The sequence below is a fragment of the Mytilus californianus genome, unplaced genomic scaffold, assembly GCF_021869535.1.
Source record: "Mytilus californianus isolate M0D057914Y unplaced genomic scaffold, xbMytCali1.0.p SCAF_8, whole genome shotgun sequence".
NCBI classification, from domain to species: domain Eukaryota; kingdom Metazoa; phylum Mollusca; class Bivalvia; order Mytilida; family Mytilidae; genus Mytilus; species Mytilus californianus.
Window position 1 is genome coordinate 37,616,714 of NW_026262734.1, and position 25,589 is coordinate 37,642,302.

Consider the following 25,589-nt stretch of genomic DNA (forward strand, 5'->3'; position numbering starts at 1 on the left):
TTGCCAATTAGTGTCTAATGTTATGATATTTCATATATAAATGTTGGGAAATAATATCGCTGTATCTTTTACCATTTCCTTTAAACATGGTTTTATAGTGTAACACATCGCATTAGATACACTGTAACTTATACCAATACTAAAAAAGACGGACGGACGGACGGACAGACGGACAACTGTATACCATAATACGTCCCGTAAACGGGCGTATAAAAATAGCAAAATTAGAAGAGAATAGATATTGTCTCTAAAATTTGAAATCGTAATTTTGGGTTTTTTATCAAAACATCTGTTCAAAACTTTATTGTCATATTACACGGTAATAATATGTTCTTCCCTATGGAATCATATAAGCTTCAACCTTGTGTCAACCCGTTATTGGATGAGAGGAATTATACAACTTAACAATGTAAATGAATAAATTTGAAGACCGTATGGAGTATAACTCTTTTTTTAACGCAATTTTTTTTTTTTTTTTTTGTATAAGGATGCGGCAATGTGATCTCAAAGATTTATGCATTCAAGATTCCAGAAACTAACTACAACATGCATGTACAAGTAAAGGATGTGGTTTATGGCTAATGCCAACAAGTTGGTATTTGATCAGTTATGTTATGTAACGCAAGTAACCCCTTACGATCATTTAAAATCTGAAGTTCAGAGGAAAGATTTTTTCGAGGATTTTTTTATTTGTTTTTGTTGGCACACAATACAAATTTGTATACTTTATGTAATCTTCAAAGGCGATCTTCTGAAATGTAACTATATCATTCAAGTTGTAAATTCGCTTTATCAATAAAAAGAAAATAACAAAAACATTATATTTGCTTATTTTACTACGGTTTTATATCGTGTATCAGACTGCATTTTGTCGTCGATATGATATGGAACACAATAAATAATTGTCTTAACTAAACTGGTTTTGGTAATTAATTTATACTTAAACGCAGACATATATTGATCACTTTTGCGATTTTATTATTTCATTCAATATCTATTACTATGTGAAAGCCATTTCATTAGCTTCAATCTAAGCTGTAAATAAACTTCAATGTCTATTGATTCCTGTAAAGATTAACGAATAAAAGGATGATTTCAAAACAAAGAGTGAATACAATTTTAGAAGACATTCAGTGATTACTATTTCATCAATTTTATGTGTCTGAAGTTCACAGGGGGAACTGCATGTATATTGAGATAGCTGTTCAATAGCATATTTTAAACCCGACGCCGGTTTCACATTTGTTAAGATTGATACTGTATTATTAATTCTGTGTTGACATGAATTATCATTGATATGGTCAGAATTATAAATTAACTGTTTACAAAACTTTGAATTTTTGAAATACTACTAGTAAGTCTTTTCTACCTCAGGAATAGATTACCTTAGCAGTATTTGACAAAAATTTTAGGAATTTTTGGTCTTCAGTGCTCTTCAACTTCGTACTTTATTTGGACTTTTTAACTTTTTTTTATTCGAGCTTCACTGATGAGGCTTTTGTAGACGAAACGCGTCTGGCGCAAATACAAAATTTCAATCCTGGTATCTATGATGACTTTATTCTATCGGTTATTTTGTTCGGGGACTTCCATATCCGCATCTATGTGAAAAGAGGAGATTTGGTATGATTGCCAATGAGATGACCATCCACCCTATAACGGTGTACCAATTTACAATAATATGTCCATATTGTTCCTAGCTAATACTGACAGTCTAGAAAAATATATATAGAAAATCAACCTGACAATGTTAGAGTTGATCTGATTCTTTGCATTCTCCCCAAAAGGAGCTGATATCTGTACGTTTTCATCTCACTTCTACGCCAACACCGCCTATCATTATATATAAGTAAATATATTTATATATATCAAAGGTATTTCAGTCAATCACATGTTTGATGTTCACAAATATTTGATATATATATGTATGTTATTGATTCAAGTGCGAGCGGCACGTGTTGGTGGATTAATATTCATTAGGTTCGATTGATAAGTCAAGTATATACAACACGTAAGGGTAATTAATTTCGATGTACTGCAAAGAAAATACTGGGATCAACCAATTCATTACTTTTTAAACATTAGTTAGTCGCTCATTTACAAATATGACGATAAAAAGCGTCGTATTATAATGTTCCTTACTAAGCCTTTACATCATGTTTAAAAAACTGATATGAAATGTTCAAAGTCAATATTTATGACTTACGTCTATATAGGTACTCTATGAATTATTCTGATACAAAAAGAAGGTTGTGGACTGATTTGTAATAACACATCTATTCGCCGCAACACTAAGCGTGTCTTTTTATATATGATATATATCCACAGATTTAATGGTCAACGTATGCACACTACAGTAATAAAAAACTGAAGGCCCTTAATCTGAAACACAAAGTTTGAAACGCAAATCAACATACAGTAACTGCTTTCTTGGTTACACAACATACAGTTTAACGAAAAATCGAATAAACGTTTTTCCTACAACATCAAAATCAAAGTAAAACATTAAGATTTTGATAATACCCTGAATATATGATGTGAATCAAATTTCCCTGGACTGTTTTGGAAATACATTAACAAAATATTGTAAATACAATCAACGGTATATCTTTATTTGATCATAAGATGGAGTTTCATTTTTCATGACCATAAAAATGCACGGATGTATTATATAATGCAGTATTTTATACATGCAAATTAGTTAACCAGAAATGATCAGAAATGTGGATTTAAATATTAGGATAGAGTGTAAAGCTAACTTCCTAGTTAGCTCACCTTAACAGCGACTAATGTTATATATCATCCTCGAAAGAAAAGAAATTCATTACAAAACTATTAAAATCTATTTTAAGTAATGTAAAAAAATCTATTATTAATCGATTTGCATTCATATTACAAAATACCGGAATGATTGGATACCAGCTTTTGACTTCCCAGTTCTCATATCATCTGTCAACTAAAAAGAGATATATTAAAATGTGTATTGTGATGAATGACACCTGCAATAATACCCAATACACACCCAGGTGAGAATGATATAAACAGTAATATCACTTGAATGCGACAAACTGAGGCTTGGCTGCTCACGCTACTGTAGATATAGGATTCGATACAGAGGCCAGATAAAAGAATGATTATATATACAGAAAACTTGTCAAAAGAATTATTAAATGTTTTGGAGATTTCATAACGGATGAAAGACTGTCAATGCGATAATCATCAAATAAGACGTGTATGAATAGAGAGAAAGGCACACGTGAAAAGATGTGAGGGAATTTTTGACTGATTGATTTATAAAGCTTTCAATTTCAAATTTGTTTCATTTTCATGACAAACATGAACGGGCTACCAGGAATTGAAGGTAAGTGATTCTTTTGAATGAGATCTTTTTATTAGAATTTTAAATTTTTAGCTTACTTTTATATTCGAATATATTCAACATAATATAAGTCAGAGAAAAAATTAAAATAAATTAATGATATTTTTTATTAATCATACTAGTAACTCTTGTAAATAATTATCATTTACAGATGGGCAACGTTCATCATAATACATATTCCAATATTTATATTCATGGTTTCCCTTCTATTGAGCAATGGTGAGTGGCACTAACATCCTAAAATCTTTTTATTAACTACTTCGATTTGCGATATTTCTACAGTGTGAATCAAAAGACAACGAAAACTGCAAAACACATATTTGACTTAAGTATGAAAAAACAATAAAGAAAAAAGGTAGTCCAAGTAAAAGGATGTAAAGCGTCTGTACTCTATCTAGGGAAAGAGAGATATACATTTAGCTCCTATTTCAATTCAACATATTCAAATGCTATTGCAAATGGCTTGTCCTAGTTTGTAACTATAACATATAAAATGCATTGTACCTCACTAGGATATATTTTTTGAATATATCTATACTTGTGTGTATGGTTTTTTTACTGTCTTATTTTTTATTTTATTTACGTTATCCTTTCTATGCAATATTAACCAAACAAAAATATGTTCCCACTTTTTACATAAATGTATGGTGCGATATCTATATGCACGATACATGCTCCTGAAATAACCAAGTACGTTTAGGACCAACAGTTTGGAAAGCCAAATACATTGAACGTTTGGGAGTAAAATAAAAATTTTGGAAAAATATTTTGAGATCTTGGATCTGAATGAAAGTATTATTTTATGTAAATATAGAACCACAAACCACAGACTCCCAATAGAAACAGGGAGGTTGAATAACGTTGATAGTAATGATAGAAAATGTCATCTTTGTAATCTTGGTAACAGTGGAGACGAATTACAATATCTGCTAGAATGTCCATTGTTTAACGACAGTAAGAAATCATACATAAAAATACTATTTGGCTCGTGTTAATACATTAAAGTTTAAAAAAACTGATGAGCCAAAAGCTGAAAGGATTATGTAAGTTCGTAAAGTGTGTAAACAAACATGTGGGTCCTCCTGGCTAAAATGTATATTGTTTTGAAACCACTGTAAATGTATTTAAATGTTTGTAGATAGATGCACATTCTTGTACATATTTTTCAACCTCTCTGTACCTATGTATCAATGGTTATGAGAATAAAGATATTGGAGATTCAAAATATGACATATGAAGACAAGTCAAAAATGGTCTGAGGTCGATTATCACAGAGGAATACGTAGCACTAAAACGTGTTAGTAAAAGTATTGATTTTAAAAAAAGTGAAAATTTTAAAATATATCATTTAAAACAATGATTGCATACAAAAAAAGAAGTCAGTATTTTACAAATGTCACCATATCTAAAACACGGGAAATTTTCATTCTGCGTGATCATCAATTGCATTAATTTTAATCACATGAATGTAAGATATAAAATTTCAAAAAAGCTTATAACGCTAAAATTAGATATAGGACAACCTTTCTCTGTTATTTATTGTTTGTATTGAATAAAGATCCGTTGTTCTGTTTACACAACGTCAACATGCAATATATTACTGAGTTTTAGATGTAAGTAATTTTTTTTCAATCTATACAAAAGGGTATCAAATTCTTGATAAACTACCCCTTGGTGACTTGTTATCAATGTAGATGCGGCTCTATTGTATGTATATCAATACGCTCTATATATATGAATGCAAGTTATGGCGGAATACGACGTATTTCTTATTTGAAATCTTAACTAACAATACAGATCAAAAGAAAGACTTGATAACTTTGACTTAACAAAATGTAAGGGAATTTTTTCTTTGATAAACTGATTGCACTTTCGTATTTTGAAGATTTCAATTAGATTATTCAACTTTGGTTCCACATTCAGACCCTCCATACCGTGACTATTTTTTCTATTGAGTAATTGTTGGTTTATATTTCTTTTATAATATTCATCATTACATGGGTATTAACAATAAAGCATTTTGTAGGATGCTATCGCTTTTTAACGGTTATCCCCAAGAGAGGGCGATACGATCTGACAGTTTGATTTAACCATGGAACGGTGTAAATATTATTGTTGTTGGTTAACTTGTGTTTGGGTATCTTATTTCTGTCGTCAGTTTACACGTTGTAATCATGACATAATATTAAATCAATTACTTTTGTGAATTTATTATAGTCAATGCAGGTTAATATAGGAAACGTATGAAATCAAGTTTTATCATTCGATGGGAAAACCCCTAAAATTATTCTCTGAATGATATTTTGTGGGAGAGGCATCATAAAACACGATATCCGAGACGTATACATGGAACAAGATTTTGTAACACGCTTTACGAGAATACTGTTTTTCCGTGAAATAGACCCTAAACAAACTCATATTACAACACATGACAATCAAAATAAATTCAAGGGCTTTTAAAATTAATTTATATCAGTGTTGTCGTAATTGTCCTCGTGCACTTTTTATTTAATGCCCTTAAACGTCATAGCACAAGGATGATGGCTCGTCTTAAATTAACTGAAACTATTACTTTTCTAGAAAGACAAACACACCAACAACTACTTCAAGCATATCCAATTAAGATTACTCTACTAGCAAATGATCTTAAACGTTTTGAGACATCTTTAGACACATTTGTTTCTTTATACACGCCTTTTAGGCATAAATAAAGTCTTAAAACATCTCGAAAGACAACAATTAAATTGATTCAAGATATCTCAAAACAATTATGAGCATATGCTGTGTATTCCGGAAATATGCGTTGTGCGGACCGAAATCAGTTGCGATCATACGATTATACTGGTCAGTCTTCTGTGGGTATATTGTACAAAGGATTTTGTCCAAAGGACTCTTGGTATTTTTGATTTTCCATAACTTATCAGTCTCTGATTACCATTTTTCATTATTATTAAACAAGTAGATGAGATATACGACAACAAGACGTCAAGGCAACATCAAACTGGAGTTAATTAACATTTGACATAGACAGTTGTTTCATTAAATATATCTTAGCAAAACTAACACATTTTTTTCAAAGACTATTAAATAAGCCAATATCATTGTCAGAACTCTATGATATTTGACACAATTAGAAATAAATGTATGTCTGTTAAGGCAACAGTAGTTTACCGATGTTCAAATCTCGTAAATCGATAAAGAAGAGTCAAATTAAGAGAAAAAATAGAAACTAAGGGAATCGCATGAACTCAGTAAGCATGTCACAATCGGGAATAGGACGCAATCGTAAAAATTACAGATCAGGACCGCGACAACATGTCACTAGTGAGTTGAGACACCGACACAACGTATCGGTCAACCAATGTGTGTTGGGTGTTCGTAAAATTTATGTAGTGTGGATAACAGCCGTTCTTTCACATACATTGTACCTCTGATGGGACAGTTTTTTATGTGTAAGGAGCACACCCCTGTTAATAAAGTCTATATTGTTTTACCATTCACGAGAGTAACATCTTAACTGAGATATTTAAACTCCATACGATGGTGCAGAGGGTATGATACCGCTTAGAAATGAGAAGTTGTGAATTTGAAAGTTGAAATAACAACGTTTGCCATATGTGCTAGTTTGAAGTCGTACATCTGTGTCAATATCTAGGTAAAGATATGCAGCAGACCTTCTACTTTGAGTAGCATCCCCAATTTTATATATATGAGATGTAAGCACTGATTGAAATGTGGATTATTGAGTGACCGAAAATCATCAATATATCTGAAAGTGAAATTACTTTTCTGGATCCAAAATATTATCACATTAACCTGTCTGTGTTCGTTGCACACCAAATTTTTCAATATAACCGAACTATAAACAACTGTCATACAATTGGGAGGATTAGCTAGCTATAAAATCAGGTACAAACCACAGTTTTCTTTATGGAATGCCAGTACTAATTCAGGAAAATCAAAGTTCTTTTCCACTTGTTCCGTTGGTTGATAATGTTTAATTTTGTCAGATTTATGAACTTCTTCTTTTTAGCTCACCTGGCCGAAAGGCCAAGTAAGCTTTTCTCATAACTTGGCGTCTGTCGTCCGTCGTCCGTCGTCGTCGTTCCTCGTCGTCAACTTTTACAAAAATCTTCCCCTCTGAAACTGCTGGTCCAAATTTACCCAAACTTAGCCACAATCATTATTGGGATATCTTGTTTTAAAAATGTGTCCGATGATCCCGCCCGCAAACCAAGATGGCCGACATGGCTCAAAATAGAACATAGGGGTAAAATGCAATATTTTGTCTATTATTTTGAAAACTGTTATAAATACAGAAATTCTGACAGGGCAAATTTGTCCAGAATGTTGAGCTCTACAGATTGTTCATGACGTCAAAACTGTCAGGCGACTTCTTATAGGATTTATTGCCCTTAAATGACAAATTTTACCCTTTTTTCATTTTTGCCTTTTATCTTGAAAACTGTAATAGATGGAAAGAAACTTTAAGTTGCAAAAATTATCAGCAAGATAAGATCTACGAATAAGTGTGCATGGTTGAAATCATCAGTCGACTCTTAATTAGAGTTATTGCCCTTTGATAACATTTTTTACCATTTTTTTGCGTGTTTGCCTTATATCTTAAAAGTTGTAATAGATAGATAGAAACTTAAATAAGCAAAAATGATCAGCAAGAAAAGATCAACATTGAAGACAAATGAAGGAAATTTCTGACGACTCCTTATTGAAGTTATTGCCCTTTAATGACGATTTTTACTTTTGTTTGGCATTTTGCCTTATATGATAAAAATTATAATAGATAAATAGAAACTTTAAATAACAAAAATGATCAGCAAGGCAAGATCCACAAACAAGTCAAATTTTGCCGATATGATTAGTAGACGGTCACTCTTCATAGGAGTGATTGCCCTTAAATGAAGATTTTTGTACCCTCTTTTGTGTTTTGAACAAAAACTAAAGACGATAGAGAAAAACTAAACAGACAAAATGATCAGCAATACAAGATCAACAAGAAAGAAATTTTTGTCATGAACTTTATTCTTGTCTACAATGTTGGAGAGAGTCCATTGTTGATTATGCACATTGACCTAGGTGAGCGACACAGGCTCTTTAGAGCCTCTAGTTTAATTTACCTAGGAGTTCGTTCTTTTTTTTTGTTTTTTTTTACTTTTTTGCAAGAGGCTTTTCCTTTTTGTCTTTTAGAAGGTTCTGTATAAATTCTGCTCTATACGAGAACCAAAACATGACGGGCAGTAGTGATGTACAACTAGTACCTATTGGAATACTGTCTATATGCTGAAATATCATTCGGCCAAACTCAACACATATGTTGTCGATCAATAATTCCAGAATTTTGATGTTTATATTCGGTTTAATAGTTGTTGAAATGAGTATGGTTCTTCACAAAGTAAGATTTTCATAGTCTAAAGAAAGACATTTGTATCTACGTTTCCTATTTAAATTGAAAACTCTCAGTTAAATGAGATGATGTAGTCGATCTTTTAACTGAGTATGGGAAATAATACATATATTATAAAGTGTCGAAAATCAAAGGTTTTGATATTTCTGCAAAATTGTAAAAAATTTGATTGAAGATTTTTGTGTAGATCTTTAGAATTTTTAGGAATCCATATCGGAAAAAAAGAACTGTGTTAAGAACTTTAGAAAGAAGTTAAGACGAACGTCTTGACGACCCGGCTATATGTCGCTCTTGATGAAGATTTTTGTGAAGTTTAAGTATTCAGTATAAAGATGGGAGATTTTCATTATCTTTCTTATGTTCATATCATGGAATAGAAGGAAGGATATGTGATATCCTAAAATCTCCTCTTTCGTGAATGATGTGTTAGTTTCTGTTTTTTTTTTTTTTTTATCTTGGGTATCTATTCATTTCAATATATTTAAGCTCAAAGAATTAAGCTTTCGATCCAAAGATATTAAGTTAGGTAGGTGATATTCTTAACAACAGAACTGTAAATACTGTATGAGATTGTGTAGTATTAAGCGATTTGTTTAAAGTATATATTGTATAAATATGATAAAGAAATAACCTGCAATCTTTTGCATTTACATGAAAGAACTCAACGTAAAGTTTAATTATTTCGTTTAAATTGTATTTTATTATGTTGGTGGTTTGCACAGAGATATAAATCTTTAAATCTGCACTGATATAACTAGTTATGTGAAAGGCGATCGTTTATCATTTATCTTTTATCAACAATTCAAATAAAATCTTAGTGGTAAAAAGGCACAAAATTAACATACTTTTGAATATAAAACTTTTGACAGGGGATTGCATTATGGTAGATGCAATAATAAATTATCTTATGTAAATAATAAGTAAACATGTAAAAATTTGAGATGTTAAAAAGACATAACTAGTTAAAAATAAATGTTGACAATGAAGACATCATAAACTGGTAAACACAATATTTTCTTTACTTTTAACTGAGATTGGTGCAGCTGTTTGAATTTATTACTATGTAACAAATCAAGACAATTCCAATCGTATTCAAAGTAGAGCGAAATGCTACTTTGATTTAAAACATGTGCTTTTATGGGAAGAGGATAGACACTATCAATTGTCATCATGTTTAAATCTTAGTAATCCGCACATCCCATATTGGAATCGTATTTTTGTTTTAATCTGAATTGAATCAAACTGATTTCATGTAGATGAGCATTGAATATGGATGAGATAAGAAATACATGCTTCGTACATGTTAAGATATTAAATTTCTCCTAAAAAATTGCCTCTTTTAAATTGCTGTCATTGCTTTGATATATCTATAGATATTATTTATATAAACCGAGTAAGACTACCTAAAATTTTCATAAAAGACATTGTTTGTATACGTGAACGGTTCAAATTAATATAACGAACCTGGTAAGTTTATTGCATAACAAAAAATCAATGTCTTATTTATGCAGTTGTAAATAAAATTTCCCATATGACACAACCTTATCAAATTTTTATAAGCTTTATGATTGAATTGAATTTTAATCTATCATACAGTTATTCACAGTTGGTCTAATATTCAATAATATGGAGATTTCTGGTTATGTGATACATGTACGTAACATGGGTAATTTTCATATAATTTGAATTTAATGCATATTCGTGCATCCTTTCCATATGACCAAATAGTGTGAGAAGCTCATTCAAAAACATTTTTACAGTAAATACGGTCAACTTTGTCAGAGAGACAACAATAATAACCTGAATATTTCAAGTTTAAAGACTATATATTGCATCTATCCCATTCCATGTGAATCAGCAACATATATACACCAGATGTGATGCTAATCTTGATATAGACCTAAACATTTACAGTGAATATTGTTTGAGAAAAGAAATTTTAACATGCACGAGTTTAAACGGACGACGAAATATAAAAAAACTATTGCCATCCTATTTGCCTCATGTATTTGTGTAAACAATGTGTATCATTTTTAAAATGAAGTAAAACGCAGTCCACATCTTTCACAAAATTTTTGAAAATTACAGAAAAAGTCAACAAAAAACGACCCACTGTATATATGAAAACCCTCCGTTGTTAAGATAAATAAAATAATGTTGTGTTCCATATACACGTCTGATGAATGTTTATCTGACTCTTAGGGAAATTTCACCAAGAGTTCTCAATTTGAAAGAAATGTTCAGCGTAACACCATTGTGGTAGATAAACTTATTTTAAATTGTTAGATCAAAAGATTTAACTATACTTAGATCGTTAGACATGAAGGTGAAACTGTTCCCATATTGCGTCTTGTTGTGCTATTTTTTATAGGTATATTATGCGTGTGTGCTAACAGTATGGTTTGCTTGTTCTCTGCTCTTTTGAACTTTCATTCCGATATCACATTCCCTTGCTATTCTCTGGTTTTTGCCTTTGAATACGGTAGTAAAGATTTACCATAAAGATAACGTACCGCTATAGAAGAAAATATATTCTGGCAGATCCTAAAAGCATCCAAGATTTCCTAGATATCATCTGATATAAATAGACACTTTTCTTTCTCATAGTTTAACTTTCAAAATATTTCAATCCAACGAAAAAGTTTGTTATAAGAGGTTACGTTATTTTTTAAAATTGCGTAGAGAACAGAATTATGACCGTTGTTTTCCATTCGCTCCCTTGGTTGTTAAAGTCTAGCGTTGATTTTGTCAGTTTTAATGGACTTCACTCTTTTGAATTCATCTTGGAGTTCGGTATTTTTGTTAAACTTTGTATACGCATGGATATATCTTTATGACCTCAAATCAGTAAATGTAAAATTTAAAAGAAGACTACTGGAGTGCGTTCACAAACGACGTGAAAAACGTTGGTGAACAATGTGGAAATATAACAATATAACAGGATGCTGGAATGTTTTGGGCATTAATTGTCATCGCATATTATAATCTTAGATAACAGAAATATTGTATGTAGTCGTAATATCACCGAACATTATTTTAGACGTTAATTTTATAGAGAAATTAAATGTAAATAAACTTGACACTTTTCACTATGAACGTACCCTTTCTTCCGTAACTATAATTTATTTCCTGAACCATGTTTTTATACTATCTTGAAAACAATGCGTTCAAACAATTAATAATTTATCAAACGGGTATAGCTTACAAATAGTTTTCCCCAAGAGAAAGGTGATACAATCTATGAAATGTACAGTATGACACAGCTTTTTTTTCATTCTTTTCTCTATTTTAGAAGGCTATACATAGAAGGCTGACTTGTCATTAAAAAAAAATAATGAACTCTGAACATATTCTGTTTTTAAACATTGGTGATGCATGCATTCCTTGTGTAGCAGCTATACTTCGGTGTCATATATAAGAAATCAAATGAATCTCATTATTTTGTTAGAAATTGGTTAGAAATAATATCGTGTCAGATAAGCTTTAGGTTCCTGGAAAGCTATATCTCAGATAAGACGATTGTTTGCATTTGTTCAATATCAAAATCATATTTCACGAATTTGTTTTATTCAAACATTTGTCAAATTGATATTGAATTTACACAGTTCTGTGGTGAAGATAACAATATGAATATTTCTAAATTTTAAAACACGACATTTCCTCGAATTTATCATTGCACCTTTGGAGTGAATTGCGGCAATCGCTGTTCATTTACTTTTGGAGCGTGTTCGGATTTGTGTGGATAAATATATCATATTCATCCCTTCTTTTCAATCGGGTGTTTGTTGGTAGGTGTGGTCTGCAGTACTGCCACATATTTTTTGGTAGTTCCTTTTATCCTCCTTTTATTACTTTTCTTGTAAAGTGGCTTATATGAATACAGTCATTCGAAGACATAGTATTATATCAAATTCTCCGTAGAAACAAAATATTGTAATGAAAAATATTAAATGATATGTTGCTTCTATAATAGTTTTTTTTTCTATTTTCACGATGACAGTTACAATTATCGATAAACTGTTTCTGTGTGACCATTAATTATCAAGTATGTTTGACAATTAGGACGTGGTTATCAGTTTGCATTAAGGCATTTAAAGGTGATAAATGTTCATATTACTATGTGTATGGTGACAATATGTAATTGGTCAATCAGAACTCTTCATCATCCATTAAAATATATATATAGATTTATCTTTTTATCGGCTAATATTGAGGGGCCTGATGGGGGGGGGGGGGGGGGTCTCATCACGATTTACGAGTTGATTTTTTTGTCAATCACGATTCACAGAAAATAAATCTCTATGATCACGGATCACGAAAATACAAAAAAAAAAATCTGTAGAAAAACGGATCACGATAGCGAAAATGCGCCGACCACGAAGAACGAAAATAACCCATCAGGCCCCTCAATATTAACAGTCTCAGTTGGCAAATTCATCTCGAGTAACTGAGCGATTTAGTGAGTGAGATTTGCAATATGTTGGTCTCAATACGACGATAGACGATACTCGTTCTATGTTGTGAAAATATTTTTCTATATTAAAACATGAAACATATTTTTGAAATTTGTGAAATAAGAAAATTTTCTGTAATACAGTTTAAGAAAAGATAAAGCAATTTGTTCAAGTTAAGATAAGCATGTTTCATCGCTGAATGTCCATATGTCAGCTCGTGAAGTGAGACAGAATTTATCACTCCCTAATTTTTGATGGAGTTCGTGTTGCTCAGTCTTTAGTTTTCGATATAGGGGTTTAGAGACTGATAGTTTTTTTTCTTTGTTTTATGAGTTTCCTTTTTGGTATCTTTCGCCTCTTTTTTAAGTGTTCGTTGAATCAAAATCTCTAATAAGTAAGTCAGATGAAAGGAATTTTTTTTAAAAAGTAAAAAAAGAATAGTCAAACTATTCAAAATGACTTCAAATGCCGTGAATAAGAGCGTTTAGTATCGATAAAACCGACGATATATTGAAATATACGCATACATTAATTTAGACTCGATTGTTAAGGTTTTGTAAAACTTGTGTATATGTAATAAAATTTTACTTAATAGAGTAGTTGACACAAAATATCTTTCTGCACAGTAGAGGCGCAAACAATAAGACTAATCATAACTCAAATTTAACTTTCGATGCTTATCATATAGAATTTTTTTCTATAATAAAATTTTAAAAATGAATATTCCATTCACATAAAAGCAAAACGTAGCTTGAATACGAGCGAACTAAAGTTAAATATTCTTATTTTACCACATACAAGGATATTCATTTCATATTCTAACATCTTTAAATTCATAAACATTTTGGTATGGAGTTACTTGAGAATTTTTCACGTGATTCAAATTAGATATTTAAATATATACAGAGCTAAATGTTTAACTGTAAAAGAAATATTTGATATTGCCCCTTTAGTAAATATTTAATTTTTTTTTCGAATGTAAATTGTTTGTATTGATGTCTATTTAAAGGAATTGTTCCGCCTGTCTATATCTTTTAATCGACTGTTCAAATAAAACTGTAAAAATACTAACTTCAAATACTCAAAGAAGATGTTGTATGCATATTGATAATATTATAACTCTCTGCATTTTCAAACTTCAAAGGATCCGAATAAAGAGATATATATGATACCTTAATAGAATGACTTTGTGTCTTTATTGATATGGTACAAAATGTACACTTTAGTTGAAAGATACTCAGAACATCATAACTTTTACTTTTTGCTTTTTAGTTTAAATAACTAAAGCTGTGTGTTTGGTACTTATGTACACTCGTGTGTTCTAGTGCATGTTTCTGTAATAATAAACTCGATTCGAAACGTTTGGAAAGCAAAGCACATAAAACTTTTTGAGCTACAACACCAGATTTTGTTCTGATTAAATGACCCTATATAGTCACATCTTTTTGTTGATTGGAGGAGTTTTAGGATCTTTTTGCATCTGTTTCAAATGACAAATATCAAAGACACATGTTAGACTTAATAAATTGTGCGCCTCACAAATCATTGCCATTATATTTCCCATAAAATCCTGCTTTTTTATATCTGGTTTAAAATATAGTATTTGATATCCGGGAAAGGATATTTACCCTTTCCTATGAACCTGCTGTTACCCTAACTTTCATAAAAGGTATCATTCTCCCAGTGTTGAAGTTCACTGTTGTTTGATTTTTAATTGTTTGTCTCTCATTTCAGTGTTGGCTTGAATTTGTTTGTATATATCTATCTTCTTTAATTATGAATTTACTCCTTAATGAATAAACGGGACCTAAACAGAATAAGAAATTATGAATTGACTCGGTCTTGTATTGTCATCTTAAATTTTTCATCTACAGCTGATTTTGAAAAAAAGTAAGATTTTGGGTCTCCTAAGTAAATTTTGACTTATGCTCTTGTCTTCTGTTTTGCAAGTTGCATTTGATTATATTGCTGGTCCGAGTTCTAAAAACGTATGACACTGAATGAAACACATATGTGTCTCTAGACATACCGGCATCGTACGAAAGGGACAGAAATGTTAATTAAGAACTGAGTAATGTAAATTTAGACCTAAGAAATTTCAACTTGGAACCGAGAAATGTAAACTAAGAACTGAAAAATCTCAAATTGGAACTGACATGAGAAGGTTTAACAACTGAATTTTCCTAACGGTTTTCCGTAAAAATGGCATAAATAGAACAGTCAAACATCGTTTATTTTTGATCGATTAAGTTGCAAACTTTTAAATGTATAACTTATGAACACAACCTGATATCTTCTGAGAAGATATCCATCTAAGGATTAACCCTTTTTATATTTCTGGCTGTAGATATATCATTCCCCGTAGTTTTATTTTTTAATATCGTTTTGAACGTATTATATAATATAATGACTAATAAGGAATATGTTTGGTAGTAAACTTAATAGTATTTACTTTTTTCTGCTTTCCCATATAGGTTTTATAGGCTACAATAAATATTATTAATGATTAATACTTTAAATATACCTTGTACTTCAAACGTTCCCTATATACTTGTAAAATATAGACTTCCTAGTAATCTAAGGTTACTAAAAATGTCATGGATTATGTAACATAATGGCTGACATGAAAAGCTCCCAAGGCTATAAATTATCTTCTAAGTATTAGGCCAAATGTCAGACAGTCAGCGGAATACAGGAAAATGCCATAAACATTCGTAATATGTCTTGATTATTTTCAAATGACAGTCAATGAATGTCATTTCTTTTATCTTAATATAGTGGTACAGTTAGGTACCAGTAAAAAAACTTATGCTCCGTGTTGAAGGATGTACCTTGACCTATAATAGTTTACTTTTATAAATTGTAACTTGGATGGAGAGTTGTCTCATTGGCACTCATACCACATCTTCCTATATCTATATTTTATGATCAACGAATTCCTACTGGAAAGAAAAAAACTGAAATATCTACGAACACAGAGGAAATAAAAGTCAGCTGTCAGAGAATGTCCTTTGAACAATCACGTATAACTTCTAGATCAATATGTGTTAGCCAATAGAACAGACTATTACCAGTTAGTTGTGTTAATGTATCTCTGCGTTTTTCGAAAGCTATTGAAGCCATAACATTGTTTGTACTAGAGAGATTCAGAACAACCATAATATGGTAACACATTACCTATTTTCTAATTGATGTTTTGTGCCAAAACTGGTATATAAGGCACTAATTTTGTGGTTTATTTAAAATTTGACAATAAAATATATGAAAGGACATGCAAGATCACAACCAAAGTAAAAACATGATATAATTTACAAAACAGAACATAAAATCGAAAGTGTGATCAGAGACGTATGATGTTAGTAATATAAAGTCGTATTAAAGCAGAATGTTACATGTAACTCACAAGCAAGCAATTTATGCTACACATTAAGCAGTCATTAAATTTCAAAATAAGTTTCTTCTGGTTATAGTAGTTTCCGTAGATAAAACACTTCCTCTTTGTTGCAACCCTATGTTGGCTGTTAAATGAAATTTTTATAAGTTTTGGTTTTTTTTTAGTTGCTGTTTTATTGACGTGTCGTTTTTCATATTCTAAACTATAAGCATGATAAGTGAAACCAATATTGATTTAGAATGAAAGACGATTTCCCAACAAATATCCAATTTTGTGTTCAACATGGCGAATTACAACCTGATCCCGATTATGGTCACATCAACATATTATGTCTGTTTTGGGTTACTCACCCAATTTTGCCAATATAACGCACCTATAAATAACTGTAACAAATACAAGTCGGAGATTTAGCTAGCTATAAAACCAGGTTTAACCCACCTTTTTCTTCGGAAAATGCCTGTACCAAGTCAGGAAAATGACAGTTGTTTTTCACTTGTTCCGTTGATTGATAGCGTTTGATTTTGTCAGTTTGTATAGACTTTCCCTTTTTGAATTTGCCTTGGAGTTCAGGTTTTTTTTCTTCTTTTTTTAATATATTTTTCACAATTGGTACCGTTGTTACTTTAACATCGGTAAACTAAACCGTTGCCTGAATTTATTTTCCACTGAAAAACGTCTGTACTCAAACAACATGTGATAATCGTTATCCATTTGTCAAACTGACAAATATTACACACAAAAAATTGTAAGTTATGTACTCAGAATCATTCCAAAATGGAAACAGATTGTAATTTTAATCTAAATAATCTAATAATTTGTAATTTATTAATTTCTAAATGTTGCATTGGATAAGTGGGATATTTGTTTTCACTGAACTTTTGTTTCATTCCTTGGGCTATATAATCAAATGAAACTCATATAACAACCAAATAAAACTTAAAAATACTTCTGTCGCTTCTGGTAAACGATAAAAATAGCAATATTTTATATTTTTCGAGTTTTCTTGTCAATTGAGTTAATCTTGTAACACCACAGTAAGCTAAGTAAATTCGTAGCAGGACATAATCGATGTAATTTATAAATTTTACGGTTAATGAAAATACCAAAGGATAGATAACTTACCGGGAAGGGATTAAAGATATTTCTAAACAAAAAATAAAATTTATTCTGTTTACAATCAAATGTGACAGGCAATTTCGGATTTACTCACAGATTTGTTCGGCTTAGTAATCTACAGCTTGCCATACCACTGATATTTTTACATATACAAAAACATAAAAATAGATGGAAACAATAAGGCACTTTGACAAACTCTATAACACTAAAGTTACATTTATAGACACTTTAACTTAGTTTTATATTCTAATGTGTATTTTTGTAAGCTTCATACTTTGTGTGTACCGTTGTAACTGATATATCGTCCCCGACATAAATACCGAATACTAGGCTTACACATCCTTAATTCGCAGATAGATTCACAGCTGCATGTATTTCGAAACACCGCTATCGGATAACTGATTGGTTTTAAACTTTGTATAGTTTATACAATTTGATATATTGTATTGTTAGAAGTAATTTTGAAACCCTTTATTAAATGAAATACATCACCATAAAATATATATTTTCAGTTAAAATCAATACAGTCCATGGTTATTTAATAAGTAAGAAACCTGCTGGTTTTTAAGTGTTCAGAAGTAATTGTAATTGCTATAAGATAGTTAAGAATTCAACGATGGAAAATAAAGTACCAGAATAGCTTGTTAAGGCATTAGTTAATGATTTGTATAACGGTAGATTAGTTTATAATTAATTAAAACTACCTCAGAGAAATCATATTACAAAGTTATTCTATTTTCAAATTCAATCTTGACTACCTCAGCATGGCATTGTGTTTTTAATCAATAACCTGAATATTATTCATGCGTAAGTTACGAAGGTCTCATGAGATCCACACTTCAAACTAGTCTAAATTTAATAAGAAATCTTGTAAATAGGGACATATAAAGACAAATAAAGCTACACTATATATTTGCTTCTTTCTATAGAAACCACATTAGTTGGCTCATGGTAGCGTACTAACCTAGCAAGCGGGAGGTCATGGTTTCTATCCAAGACTGGGTCAAACCAAAGACTTGAAATTTTGTATTTAATGCTTCTCAACTATACACTCGACAGTTAAAAGTCAGAGCAACTAAAAGTCGACTCGGAGTCTGCATAGTATGTCAGGGTAGGGTGACATGTCTTGTTGTGGACTGTTACAGTTGTTTCTTGTGAGCTATGTATGTATATATATAGAATGTTATAAATCTCGCTGATAGTGTGTTTAAAATATAAATTCATGTCCATATTCATATCACATTTAAAACAACATCTCTTCTTGGTGTGCATGTGATATTTGCTAACTTACACAAATTCTTCCATGTGATATTTCCCAATGGACGTTAAACACAACTCAGCACTTGTAAGACTACATAATTAAGTGAATATATTGAACGTTGTTAGATTTGTTTCTTTATTTTTTTCTTTAAGTTATGATTATTCTAGCTTCACATTATCTGTAAATGATCGTCGTGTTGTCGTACAACAGTCTCATTGATCTAGATATTGTCAGTTTGCTATATATTCAAACGTGGAATCAGTCTATTTATTGAACTATATATACAGACCTATAAACAACTGTCATACAAGGGGGAGATTTGGCTAGCTATAAAACCAGGTTTGAACAACCATTTCTTCGGAAATGACAGTTGTTTTCCATTCGTTCCAATGGTTGAAAAAGTCTAATGTTTGATTTTGTCAGTTTTTATGGACTTACCCTTCTTGAATTTACCTTGGAGCTCGGTATGTTTGTTAATAGGAAATACCTTTTTACATGAATGAGTTATAAACTCACAGAGAAAATTAGAAAAAAAACACTAAACATGTACATGCGTGCTACATTCAATATGATGTCTTAATGCCTGTACCAAGTCAGGAATATGACTGTTGTTTTCCATTTGTTTGATGAGTTCGAGCTTCTGATTTTGCCATTTATTAAGGGACTTTCCGCTCTGAATTTTCCTTAGAGTTCGGTATTGGTGTTATTTCACTTTTTATTACATTTCATTGCAAGGATTACTCCTATCCAAGGTCCTCATTATAGTAGTCATTATCAATCTAGAATATTGCACCAGGAAAGAATGTTTCCACGTAACATATTAATTCACAAGCCCTTCTTATGTGGTATTTACCTGTAAATCTTTTAATGATATCAAAATCAATGACTTTTTTCCCTTAAAAACATAAAATGTTCGTGTCCTAGAAACCATGACAGCAGATTTGTTTTTAATGATAAGGTTTCCTAATGACCGAACAAATAAGCGAAATGATAAATCGGCATCTGTATCATGCCAACAATTCATCACGTGATTAAATGCAGACTAAAAACTAGAAAAAAGGAAAAAGACACTGTGTACAAATACTATAAGAAAAAAAAACCCGAACACATTCAAACAATAGTCCACCAAAAAATAAAATGCACAGATAATTAGTTTTTTCTTCTAAAATTTAAGCGACAGAACCCTAGCCAATACCCGGGGTTGAATTTGATTATTCTGTAAATGTTAATAGTTTCTTCTCCAAAGGTGGAAACCGTTGGGGTTTTCATAGCAAACAAAGGTATGGCAAAATCAAAACTTCCTTGTTAAACAACACTATTTAATCATATTATATATTATTGTATACAACTTTATTTGAATGGTTTAAAAATATAACATGCTGGAACATACTTATGTTTTAATAATTAATTCTTTTCATTTGCATTTATACAGTCTGGATGACGTTTTACAAAACAAATTATATCATCTCGTATATATTATAAACTCAATTTATATTTCATGTTTGAGTTCTTTTTCTTGTGTATTGTCTGTATTGCAATTTTTTAATATAAAAAAAATCACTGTACTTATAATGCCCATAATGGGTCCTCTATTGGAAATAAAAATTTAAACATTTATCTATCATATTCTCTAATGCCAATAACGATTGTTGACAGATGCATTAAAACTTCAATTACATGATCAAAACACCATGTGCAAATAATCCAATTAAGCTGTTTTACCGTCTTTTGTTATGTAATAAAATGTAGCTTTAATTGATTCCCTTTTCTTGCATTATATTGTTGTTATGAATGTGAGAATGGCTATAAAATGAATAATGTTATCAGAGAAAGGCTTTTATACCTATTTCAATTAAAACGTTTGTCGATAAAGATTGGTATTCAGAAATGAATTTTAACTTTCTATAATTCTAAATCAATTTAAATGAGTTTTTAGATAGAGTCGCGCCAAACAGAGAAATTTACCAATTTAAAACGTCTGGCTCACAATTTTAAGAATTTCGAATGATTTCAGACCACAGAACTTTGAAAAAAAGCTTCTTTTGCACTAACCTCGGGTTCTTAAAATAAGCTTCTTCTTCAAAAGAATGCGTTTCAAGGTACACTTTCCTCCAGGAATTGATTTTGGAAGAACTGTTTCTTTAAGTGTGTTATTTCATGTTTACCTAGAAGAATGCAACATTTTTTTTTCTATGAATGTCTCTCGAAATGTTTGTATATCCCCTATCCGAAGGAGGAGGCATACTGGCCTATATCTGTATGCTGTCCGTCCTTCCCATGGAATAAGTGTTTCATTTGTCACAGGAACTACAGTTGAGAGCTTCCTGAAATTTGATATCAATCTTCATGTGAGCATGTTATACCGTTTGGTGCGTTTTCACATCAACTTCCTGTTTATTGAATACATATAGCGGGGTTTTCATTAATGAGCAACAGCTTTTTCAATCCCCAATTCCTACAGATTCTTTGCGATGTAAATAAAATAATGGCACCTTAATTTCAAAGAGAAACGACAGAAGATCAAGAAATATCTAGACATGTCAATTAGTCCAGAAATGTCTGTATCAAGCCAAGAATTTCATAATCTTTTGTTGTTTTTGTCAGTTTAATTTGATATTTTAAGTACTCTTGAGTTTTAATTAAAGTTTTTAATTTTCTTTTTAATCCAGATACTATAAAAGTGACTAAAAGTTATCGTTATACATTATTGATAATTGAAAAGACTGCAAAGTTTAAAATGAATGTACGCGAATCTGATCGACAGTCACAAAGAACAAAAGTTACGATTTTTTGTATTGACTTGATTAATGTTTTGTTCAGGTGGTTATTTGTTTCTATGTTTGTATGCAGACGTCTAAGCGTGATGTCTACAGTCAAATGCACAATACTGTTATAATATCCGCTACGCAAAATGGGTTTCAGATTCATGTTTTATATAACAAATAATTTATATTATTGATCGATCAATAGAAACCACAGCGAAAATGAATCAAGCTTTAATTGTATTCTATTAAACATATTTATGTTGCACTTCAATTCAAGCACTGTGATGCGTTGCCAAGCCCCTTGTGTGACAATGATATTCTCAGAAATGAAAAATGGTGTCTCTTCTCATATTTCAATATTAAAGTGTTGTTCAAATCGAAATTATGTATTTTGACATTATCAATAGCTCGTACTTAATTTGACCGTTTTTGCTCAAAATATAATTTAGTATGTTTTACAGAATTATGTTACAATTATTACATTCTATTTTATACATATATCTAATACTGTTTAACCTAACATACATAGAACAAACTTTATTCTTTAGTTGCTTATACACACGTCGTTTGGAAAGTTCTCTCATTGGGAATCATACCGCATCTCCTTATTTTCTTTAAACATAATCACTTAATGTGTGTTATCACTTTCACACATTAAACTACTCAGTCGGGTATATATTCATCTTTATTGGTATCATCTCTACCTACAGACGTTTTGTTATGACCTTCACGAAATAATTGTAATCGATTCATCAACTGTTTTTCTTTTATATTTTCAGTTCTCTTCCGGGAACATAAACGCCTTGCAAATAAACTTACAAAAGATGAATTAAAGTCACTAAAGACTTACATCAGCGATCGTCTAATACAAGACCACGAAGAACTCTTATTTGAATATAATGCTCTCAAATCTTCTCACAACTCTAGTATACAGGAACTCAAACAGACTATAGAACAACTAGAAAAAGAACTTGCTTTCAAAAATGAAATAATTCAAAACTATAAATCTAGTGACGAAAACTTAGCTATTGTCTATAAAAAACGAGGAGAGAAACTGGAAAAGAGACACTCTGTTTTGCTCGAAGATCATGAGTCAAATAAAGGGACGGTTAAGCTGTTTGAGCTTAGAGTTCAAAACTTGCAAAAGGAACTTGAAGAATATCAACTGAAAGAAGAACAACAGGCGAAGCTTATAGAAGAACAGGAGGAAGCAATAAAACGTCTTCATGAAGCACAAGACAACGTTATAAACAGTGACAAACTAGCTAAAGACCTTTTAAAAGTTAAATTAGCTGTGGATGAAAAAACTCGCGAGTTTCAAAAGATTAAGCAACTTAATGCAGAGCTACTTAGTCAGATTGAAGCGTACAAATCAAAATGTACGGAAATGCAAACAAACATGGAGAAAATCAAAACCGAGTTCAACAATCAAACAAAAGAGTTTAGATCAAAATGTGAACACATTGCATCGCTCCAATACCATATAGATATGGAAAAACGCACAACTAGTGAACTACAGAAGGAACTGCAAGCTTTACTTGGACCACTTAACAACATTCAAGGGCAACAAGGTCAACAAGGAGACCAGAACCACAAGGACGTCTCTATGTACAAAGCTGAATCAATGCGATCTCAAATTCAGTATTTAGAAGGACGTGTTAAATTGGTAGAAGAGAGACTGGCGCTTTATAGAATATCTGTTAGGGATTCTACAAAAGAAGTAGGCATCGTTTCGACCGACTGCAAAAGACTCGAGCAGCTTATAGAACGACTCGTAGTCCATGAATCTACCACAATAGAAAAAACGCTGATTGAACTGAGGGAAAGTACGGAAACTCGGAGAAGTGTCTTAGAAGAGTCAATTGATGAAATACTTAAACAAGCACCAGCTGTTATATCACGTGACGCAATTGAAATACGCGCTCAGATTACATCACTCAAAAAGCAAGCAGAACAAAGCAGATTGAATGATGTTGTTACACGATGTTCTAGACTCTTTCCAAGAATAGAAGCCTGTGAAAAAGCTCAGTTTGCGATTAACGATAAGGTTATAAGCAAACAGTGGAAGGAAAGCACAACTCCACCAAAGTATATACCGAAGCCAAGAAGAAGCATAGATCATACAAATACAACATTCTCTGGGTTACCAAAGAAACCCCCACCGATGCCACTGCTACTTCGATCGAAAACTCAGAATGGAAATTCTCCTGTTTGGAAGAGAAAGTATTCTGCTTCCATGGACAGCATTTTGATATCTCCAACCTTGATTGATCTGTCTGTTAGTCCAAATTCGTCACCTCGTTCTACAACAGACACGAAGTCAAGGGTGTCATTCTTCCCACCAGGTCGACCGCTTTCAGCATTTTCAAATTCTTCTCTTGGAAAAACTAGCCAATAAAGTGAACTTGCGTTACTGATTAACATATTGCATAATCTTTGAAATTGATTTTGTAATTGATATATTTGTATGTATTATTATGTTTATGTGTATGGTTATGATTAAAATAGTATAGTAAAATGAAAATTAAATTAGCTTTAACTTTAAAGATTAACTTCAATTTTGTGTAATAAACCCAGGAAGTTTTACATAATTTACATAAACAAATTATACAGATTTAATTGTAAAAAAGCATTTAGTCGTTTGGTTTGCCATGTCCGAATGTTCATAAGAATACGGCACAACGCAATGCAAGAAACCTAAAAATATACCTACACGAGTTATGCTATCAATTATTATAAGACAAAAGCTTGTTCATGTTCAGAATGTAAAGATGGCCTAAAAATAGCAACTGATAATTCACTAAAGTAACAATCAATCACATACAGTTTATGGGTATAATGTAAATACGTAACTCAATAGCGTCTTTACAGTGACTATAAACAGCATACATATAAAATAAGGAGATGTGATATGATTGCCAATGAGACAATTTTAACCTAGCTCCTTTAATTTTCAAAATAACAGCCAAAAAATTTGAAAAATTTTAAAAAATGTATATTTCAGGCGCAATAAGTTATAAACAGGTTCACAAATTTTCTGACATTTTCAGGGTTAAAAGATCTTGTCGAGCTGATCATTTTTGCAGTTTACGATTATAATATAGCTACTATATTATTAACTCCAAAATAAGTTGATAGATTTTTCTCTAATTGATATAGTTGACATTCTATAGATTTTAAGTTTATAAGCCCTTTCCTTTTTATCTCGATCTGACAGTGGAACTAAAAAAACGTACGTAAACAAATTTCAACAGAAAAAGTATTTTTCTGGAAAAATAGATGTATCTTATCGATATCTAATCAATTTAAAAGCATATAAGTTATACAAAGTAACATGGTGCTGGTGGGGTGTATATCATTCAATTTGTTTCGAACCAAAATAGGTATATGAAAACAATGTCGTATCAAAACAAACAAAACTCTGCCTTAACGGAATTACATTTCGTATCTATTTTAACCTTTAAACCAGTGTTTCACACCTAAAACAAATAGTACACGTAGATGGTTTGATATACATAAGGGTACAGTTTGTACAATTAATGTATAAGCACCAAAACTCCTTTCACAAACATTGCTTGTATGATGTAACTAGAATATCAGATGACAGATGCAGTAAAATTTCAGTAAAATTTCCTACTTTTGATAAGTGCAACCGTTATTGTTCATCTTAAACACAGTTTACTCCATCGTCCGTAACTGAGCAGCGCTCAGTGTACATATTAACCCTTGCAGAGATGACTTGATAATACACCAGTACTCTAACCTGCTTTATGACGTAGATATTGGGGTGTTCAAAAT

General features: G+C 31.2%; 1 protein-coding gene across 2 annotated transcripts; it reads left to right on the forward strand.

Annotated features, from left to right (window-relative positions):
- Positions 1-2,757: 2,757 nt before the first annotated feature.
- LOC127710642 (uncharacterized) lies at positions 2,758-24,337 on the forward strand. Of its 2 annotated transcripts, none has more exons than XM_052216581.1 (2): positions 2,758-3,361; positions 22,571-24,337. In XM_052216581.1, the coding sequence occupies exons 1-2, from the start codon at positions 3,328-3,330 to the stop codon at positions 24,187-24,189; spliced, it is 1,653 nt and encodes a 550-aa protein (XP_052072541.1). In that variant the 5' UTR covers positions 2,758-3,327; the 3' UTR covers positions 24,190-24,337. The 2 variants fall into 2 exon arrangements, with proteins under 2 accessions (XP_052072541.1, XP_052072542.1); XM_052216582.1 differs by lacking the exon at positions 2,758-3,361 and adding an exon at positions 3,535-3,598.
- Positions 24,338-25,589: the final 1,252 nt, after the last annotated feature.

Coding starts and splice junctions, on each gene's coding strand:
- LOC127710642 (XM_052216581.1), top strand. CDS start 3,328: ATGACAAACATGAACGGGCTACCAGGAATTGAAG. Junction 3,362..22,570: donor CGGGCTACCAGGAATTGAAG/GTAAGTGATTCT, acceptor TTATATTTTCAG/TTCTCTTCCGGGAACATAAA.